Source organism: Pygocentrus nattereri, chromosome 21 (assembly GCF_015220715.1).
Source record: "Pygocentrus nattereri isolate fPygNat1 chromosome 21, fPygNat1.pri, whole genome shotgun sequence".
Lineage (NCBI taxonomy): Eukaryota > Metazoa > Chordata > Actinopteri > Characiformes > Serrasalmidae > Pygocentrus > Pygocentrus nattereri.
In genome coordinates, this window is record NC_051231.1 from 19747152 (window position 1) to 19755695 (window position 8544).

Genomic DNA, 8544 nt, shown 5'->3' on the forward strand with positions numbered 1-8544 from the left:
TCCTCTACGCCCTGAATTATAGGCTGTTTTGTTTTTGTTTTTTTGCTTTGTTAGCCATTTTTTCTTTTGCATTATAACACTAACGGTATTAGTCTGCAGCCAAACCTTGTACTAAAAAGCATTGGCAACTGTGATTCTGCTGTACACAGCCAGCACATTCTTTCATAAATAAAGTCTCCAACTCAGCTGTGATTTGTATTCAGTTTATTCATCCACGCTCAAACCTGCAAAACTTTTAGACAAGATTTCCAACACTTAACACGAACTACTTCCTTTCTTCTGCCTTCGTAAACAGGAGTCGTGTGATGATTTTTAGATACTTATGTCCAGAGAGTGGCTCAGAGCGGCTTTCTGATGACTAAGTCTCCTCTACTAGAGACTACGCAGTGTTACTTTATCGTGATTTGTCTGATGGTGTCAGAGTTCAGAGTACTGTCTCGTTTCGCACAGTGAATTCTATTTTAGCACACCTCATATGTCCAATTAGGCTAAGATTGAAGATACTACTTGTGACTTCTTTGCTGCTGTCATATACAACCAAAGTCAGTGATAAAGTAATCCACTTAGAGTTTATCACACAGGACTCTTTTTAGCCACTGAAAGGTGAGCATTAAGTTAATGTGCTGTATTCCTTTGGACATGTGACCAGACCATCTGCTAAGTATGTGAAAAGATGAGGATAGCAAACACATCAATCTTTATGCAGTAGTCCATCAAGATCTTAATAGAAAAATAAATTGAGCAATGTTTACCAGTTTTGCAGTAGAGGTTATTATTGCAGCAAGGAGGCCTTAAGTTTGGGAATGTTAAAAAACATTTTACTGGATTCATTTACATCATTGTTCAAATAATTAGTTATTAATGGAAATTATTTGTAATTAATAACATAGTAACAGTCAAAAGTGTTTTATATAAAAATTTGTTACAACGAAAAAATGACAACAAAATGCATCTAAAAAAAATGAACCAAAAAGACTTATCCAGTATGAAACAGTAGTCCCAGCAGGCTGATAATTAAAAAGGGTTGTTTGATTCTATGGGCAAAAAGGTGTTCTCATGAAAGCATTTAGGGGATGTAGTACACGTACACCAACATCAAGCTCAAACACTCTACTCATGGTTAACTCTGTCCAGTGCTACATAGAAACTCTTCTTGTCATCGAGATTGTGCCATCCAATGGGTCCGATTTCACAGTCAGCACAGATAAGATACTTCACGTTGCCAACATCTTTGGTGAAGCCCACGTTCTCAAAGGTGTACATATCATCTACGAGCCAGTGAGCTGTTAATGTATCCCCATCTAAAGTTCCATCAGACTGGTTAATGGTGTTCTTCTTTCGCATCGAAGGCAGAAACAGCTGGTCAGTAGGAATGGACATAGCACAGAAACACAAGTGAGATCAAGTAAATTAGCAGGAGCTTATAAGGCATCTAAAAATTATAGCTTGTAATAGTTGAAAAGTGTGGTTCACCCCAAACAAACAAACAAACAAACAATAAATAAATACCACAAATGTGGTCATTTGGCTAGGACATGTTTGGCATCCAAAGTTTGTATCTTTAGCTTTGTAGAGAACTACATGGTAGAGGTTTACCCTTGAATTTACAAAATTCATAATTCAGTTTGATGCGATACAGTGGTGTCTTGATTCAATGATTTTTCCTGATACAGCAACGTATTTGAAAAGGTGACTAATGTTAATGCACTATATAGCCAAAAGGATGTGGATACCCCTCCTAATTATTGAGCTCAAGCATTTCACCTGCATCCTGGCTAAAATTAAGCACAGAGCCTTGCAATCTCAATAGACAAACATTGGCAGTAGAAGAAGAATGGGTTGTACTGAAGAGCTCAGGGGAAGAGTGGACTCTGGAGCAGGGAAAACGTGTGGTCTGGAATAATGAATCACGCTTGAATATCTTGCAATCTGATGGTCGAAACTGAATTTGGCAGATGCCAGGATAATGGCCCCCTATCAGAATGCATAGTGGCAAAATTAGCATAGGAGGGATAATGGTCTTGGGCTGTTTTGAGTTCGGGCCTAGCCCTTTGGTTCCAGTGAAGTGTAATGTTAATGATACAGCATGTAAAGACATTGTAGACCATTCTATGCTTGGTGGAAGTTTGGGGAAGGCCCTTTCATGTTCCAGCATGACTGTGCCCCCACACACAAAATGAAATCTCTTTTGACTGTGATTGGGCACAAATTCCCTCAAATACACTTCAAAACGTTGAGTAAAGCCTTCCCAGAATAGTGGAGGCTGTTATAGCCTGTGGTGGGTGGGGTTTAGAATGGGTTGTCCTATAAGCTTGCATCAATGTGATGTATAGACGCCCACATATTTTTGGCCATATAGTGTATGCTGACATTTAAGTTTTCAGTTTATTAGAGCACTTAACATTTTAAAAGTATGATATTTGAGACTTGCCTGATCTGTTGAGACTGGTTTCTAAACAGCAATGGAATACTAAATTAAATACTAAACAAACATGCTAATGACCTAATATGTTATCTCAGACGTGACACAAAACTATTTCTATTGTTACATACCTCTTAAGGGATTAACATATCAAAATATTTTGTGACAGAGACTTCCATTACTTTTTAAATTACATTTTCCTTGAAACTTCAGAGCAAAATTTAAAAGGGAATTCCACAGATTTTTCTAAATGTTTCCATAATTCAATTGTTAGGATGTAAACTGTCATCCAGAGAAGTCTGATGTGAAATGCTCATTTCCAGATGCTCACAGAATGATATTACATAAAATGGTAATGAATACACACCCTGATGTATAAGATAATATTTTCTGAAAGGTAAAGTTTTTGCCTGAGATGATGAATGTGTATTTTTAAATAGATTTTAAAAAATATGTTATTGGCATATGGGTTGTGCAGAAATTTTATTTCTTCAGGTGTACCATTATTAAATCATTATCAACTTTACATATAAAAACTCAAAGACCCATGTAGGTACACTGGCCATTTTGAATAGTACATAAAATAACTATATGTTCGTTGTAGACATCGAGATCCCTGGTTCCTATAATTGCTATAAAGAAAGAACTCACATCTAACCACTTTAAATGACTGAAAAATCGGTGGAATTTCCCTTTAAAACATAAACTTGGCTGATACTCATTATAAAAATGTTAAATTATAATTCTCCTTTAAGAATAATTCTCCTGTGATGACGCCATATCACATTATTGTGAGACTATTGTACACATTTATCATTAAATGCCAATTAGGCAGAACCGTACCTCCTTTTCAGCAAATACAGCCATGCCTGGGCAGAGCACCTTGGATCCACAACGCTGGCACACCACTGCCTTCGAATTTTTCCCATCTTCTGAAATAAGACTGGATGGGTCAACATACCCCTCACTGCGAGAGCACTGATTACTGCTGTCCATGGTGTAAAAAGCTACAAGAGAAAGAGTTTACCACTATGAAAACACCGACGTACAGCCCGACGAGGCAAAAACAGTAAAACGATCACATTAAATCAGCAATGTTTAAACAGCTCGGTAGCTAACTTAATAGCTGCTAAAGCTAGCTGGGTATCGCTAGATAACTAACTATGTAGACAGTAAAATACTCGCCTCTCTCACACCATAAGGAACTATGTCATTTTTTTATCTCAGATATCCTCTGTTAGATAGCTAGCTACCGTACACAAATCTGCGTTCAAATCTAAAAACCACCGGCTCTTTCTTATTTCCTGCCACAACTGTTTAGTAACCGCCACTGCACGTAAATAATGCGGACCGACTGGAAACAAATTCCCAATATAGCGTTCCACCTTATACTCCAGCAGCAAAAAGCCAGCAAAATCTGTACGGTAGCATTCATAAATATTTTTTTCATGTGCCTCCACTGACCCTAATATATACTACATTAGAGAGGGTCCATACCTTGTTCCAATCAATCACAAATTTTAAAGCTCACTGAAATAGTAGTGCAAGTAAACATCTTGTTATGGCTGCAAAGCTGTGCAAAATATAGGCTCAAACTCAAATGGCCTCCTTGACAATAGCTATATTGCGGAGGGAAAAAATTATATATATATATATATATATATATATAATGTAAATCATTCTAAAACTGTTCCTGAGAGGCCTGCTTAGTATTCAAGACGGTGGATTAGAATCTTGTGATTGACCATATCAAAAGTTGCAATAACATTCACTTCACAGGTGAAATACCCTACCTGCACACTCCAGCACCCAGCCCCCCTGCTTCAATCTGTGCCTTGCAACAGCCCAGGTGAGAAAGGAGCTCAGAAAGATAAAAGTGAGGAAAGCTGCAGGTCCGGATGGCATCAGGTCACCAGGAGAACACTGGGAGCACTGTGAGAATCATGTTCTTTGATTTTTCCAGTGCTTTTAACACTATACAGCCTAAGGTTCCCGAGGGACAAGCTGGAGAGCAAAGGGGTGGATCACCACCTATCAAATTGGATTCTGGACTATCTCACCGACCGACTATAGTATGTGAGGGCACAGGACAGTGTGTCTGACATGGTGTTTAGCAGCACAGGGGCCCCGCAGGATACAGTCCTGGCACTGTTCCTCTTCACCCTGTACACTGCAGACTTCATGTACAGCTCACCAAACTGCCATCTACAGAAGTTCTCTGATAACTCGGCAATCATCGGATTCATTACTGATGAGGACAACAGAGAGTACAGAGAACTGACCAAGGACTTTGTGGACTGGTGTCTGAGGAACCATCTCCTGGTCAACGCGGGGAAAACCAAGGAGATGGTGGTGGACTTCCACAGACGCAGTCTCCACCCTCCACCAGTAAACATCCAGGCAAGGGATATTGATAAGGTGGACTCTTACAAGTACCTGGGTTTTTATCTAAACAATAGACTGGGCTGGTCAGAAAACGCAAGTGCACTTTATAGGAAAGGCCAGAGCAGACTCAACCTGCTCAGAAGACTGAGGTCGTTTGGAGTGCAGGGGACACTCCTGAGGACCTTCTTTGACACCACTGTGGCATTAGCAATCTTCTGGGTGGTCTTCTGGGGCAGCAGGATCTCAACTGCGGACAGGAAGAGACTTGACAGATGCATTAAGAGGGCCAGCTCTGTCCTGGGGAGCCCTCTAGACCCAGTGCAGATGGTGGGAGACAGGAGGATGTTAGCCAGACTAGCATCTATGCTGGAGAACAGTTCCCAACCCATGCATAAGACTCAAGTCTCATTTAGTCAACATTTAGTCAACAGTATCTTGTGGGCAGTGTCCTGTGACCACTGATGAAGGACTAGAGGATGACCAGCGCAAACTGCGCAGCAGCAGATGAGCTATCGTCTCTGACTTTACATCTGCAAGGTGGACCATCAAGGCAGGAGTGTCTAATAGAGTGGAAAGTGAGTGAACACAGTGTTTAAAAACTCAAGCAGCACTACTCTGTCCAGTGCACTTGTACCAGTGCTTCTTCTTCTTCTTCTTTTGGCTGCTCCCTTTAGGGGTCGCCATAGCGGATCATTTGCCTCCATCTTGCCCTATCCATTGCCTCCCCTACTTTCACACCAACCATCTCCATGTCCACCTTCACTACATCCATAAACCTTCTCTGAGGTCTACCTCTTCTCCTTCTACCTGGCAGCTCCATCTCCAACATTCTTTGCCCAATATATCCACTATTCCTCCTCAACACATGTCCAAACCATCCCAGACTGGCCTCTCTGGCTTTATCTCCAAACTGCTCCACCTTCACTGTCCCTCTGATCTGCTCATTTCTAATCTTGTCCAACCTTGTCACTCCCAACGAAAATCGCAGCATCTTCATCTCCGCCACCTCCAGCTCAGCCTCCTGTCTTTTAGACAGAGCCACAGTCTCCAAACCATACATCATAGCAGGACGCACTACTGTCTTGTAAACCTTCCCTTTCACTCTTGCTGTTATCCTTCTGTCACACATCAGCCCTGACATCCGTCTCCACCCACTCCATCCTGCCTGCACCCTCTTCCTCACCTCTTTTTTGCACTGTCCATTGCTCTGGATGGTTGACCCAAGATATTTGAAGTCATCCACCTTTACAACCTCTACTCCTTGCATCTTCACCTTTCCACCTGCCTCCCTCTAATTCACACATGTATTCCGTCTTATCTCTACTGACCTTCATTCCTCTCCTCTCCAGTGCAAACCTCCACCTCTCCAGATTCTCTTCCACCTGCTCTCTACTCTCACCACAGATTACAATGTCATCTGCAAACATCATGGTCCATGGAGCCTCCTGCCTGACCTCATCTGTCAACCTGTCCATCACCATTGCAAACAAGAAGGGGCTCAAAGCTGATCCCTGATGTAACCCTAGCTTGACCTTGAAACCATTTGTCACTCCAACTGCACACCTCACCACTGTCTCACTATCCTCATACATGTCCTGCACCACCCTAACATACTTTTCAGCTACACCTGACTTCCTCATACAGTACCACAGTTCCTGGCACCCTATCATATGCCTTCTCTAGATCCACAAAGACACAATGTAGCTCTTTCTGACCTTCTCTGTACTTCTCTACCAACACTCTCAACGCAAAAATTGCATCTGTGGTACTCTTTCTGGGCATGAAACCAAACTGCTGCTCACTGATCTGAACCTCTCGCCTTAGCCTTGCTTCAACAACTCTTTCCCATACTTTCATGGTGTGGCTCATCACCTTTATACCTCTGTAGTTACTGCAGCTCTGCACATCACCCTTGTTCTTAAAAATGGGGACCAGTACACTGCTTCTCCACTCATCAGGCATCCTCTCACTCTCCAGGATTTTGTTAAACAACCCACTGCCTTCTCTCCTGAACATCTCCATACCTCCACAGGTATGTCATCTGGACCAACTGCCTTTCCATTCTTCATCCTTTTTAAAACTGCCCTCACTTCCACCTTACTTATTCTCTGCACTTCCTGATCCACTATCTCTCCCCCGTTGTCCTCCTCTCTCTCTCGTTTTCCTCATTCATTAGTTCTTCAAAGTACTCCTTCCATCTACTCAACACTCTCTGTTCACTCACTAGTACATTTCCCTCTCTATCCTTTATCAGCCTAACCTGCTGTACATCCTTTCCAGCTCTATCTCTCTGTTTAGCCAAACGATACAAGTCCTTTACTCCTTCTTTACTGTCCAGCCTCTCATACAGCTCATCATAGGCCTGAGCCTTTGCCTTTGCCACCATTCTTTTTGCTATGCGACTAGCCTCACAGTACTCCTGCCTACTTCCTTCATCTCTTTGGTTATCCCACTTTTTCTTAGCTGCCTTCTTCTTCTGAATACTCTCCTGGACTTCCTCATTCCACCACCAACTTTCCTTGTCTTCTTTCCTCTGACCAGACGAAACACCCAACACATTCGTGCCAGTTTCTCTCACCACCTTAGCTGTATTTTCCCAGTCCTCAGGTAGCTCCTCACTGCCCCCAAGGGCCTGTTGCAATTTTTCCCTGAACTGCCTGCAACCATCCTCCTCCTTCAGCTTCCACCATCTAATCTTTGGCTCTGTCTTCACTCTCTTCCTCTTCTTTGTTTCTAATCTCATTCTACAGACAACCACCCTATGCTGCCTTGCTACACTTTCCCCTGGTACCACTTTACAATCGCCAATCTCCTTTAGGTGGCATCTCCTGCTAAGTATATAATCCACCTGTGTGCACCTCCCTCCACTCTTGTATGTCACCCTGTGTTCTTCCCTCTTCTGAAAATACGTGTTCACCACAGCCATTTCCATTCTCTTTGCAAAATCTACAACCATCTGACCTTCCGCATTTCTGTCTTTCACACCATACATACCCAGCCCCTCTTCATCCCCTCTGTTCCCTTCACCAACATGTCCATTGAAGTCTGCACCAATCACCAATCTCTCATCTCTAGAGACACCATATAAAACTTCATCCATCTTACTCCAAAATTCCTCTTTCTCCTCTAATTGACAACCAACCTGTGGTGCATATGAAATGACCACATTCAAAATCACACCATCAACCTCCAACTTCAGGCTCATGATCCTGTCTGACACTCTACATCCAGAACACTTTTCCCAAGCTGTTCCTTTAGGATTATCCCTACTCCATTTCTCTACACCATGATAGAACAGTTTGAATCCACCTCCAATGTTCCTGGCTTTGCTTCCTTTCCATCTGGTCTCCTGAACACACAGAATATCTACCTTCTTTCTCTCCATCATGTCTGCAAGCTCTCTGCCTTAACCAGTCAGTGCACTTGCACCAGTGCAACACACCTTAACACGGCACCACCATGTCAGTGCTGAGAATGATCCACCACCCAAATAATACCTCCTCTGTGGGGGTCCTATGGGGGTCCTGACCATTGAAGAACAGGGTAACAAAGTATGCAGAGAAACATATGGACTACAGTCTGTATAAAGTGCACTTACACAATATGTTGAGCTGATAAAATGGACTGTATAGATACAAATAGATACAAAATGTGTAGATACAAGAATGTGCCTTTGAAGTGGTCAGATGGTGTATACAGTGGCAAGAAAAAGTATGTGAACCTCTTGAAATTTTATG

At 42.3% G+C, this 8544-nt stretch overlaps 1 protein-coding gene across 1 annotated transcript; it reads right to left on the minus strand.

The window, feature by feature from the left end:
- Window positions 1–187: 187 nt before the first annotated feature.
- Window positions 188–3764, minus strand: rabif (RAB interacting factor). Its single transcript, XM_017681935.2, has 3 exons — window positions 3608–3764; window positions 3266–3429; window positions 188–1359 (listed from the first exon to the last, which is right to left on the minus strand). Exons 2-3 carry the CDS (start codon window positions 3416–3418, stop codon window positions 1111–1113), a joined length of 402 nt encoding a protein of 133 aa, XP_017537424.1. The 5' UTR covers window positions 3419–3429; window positions 3608–3764; the 3' UTR covers window positions 188–1110.
- Between the last annotated feature and the right edge of the window lie 4780 nt (window positions 3765–8544).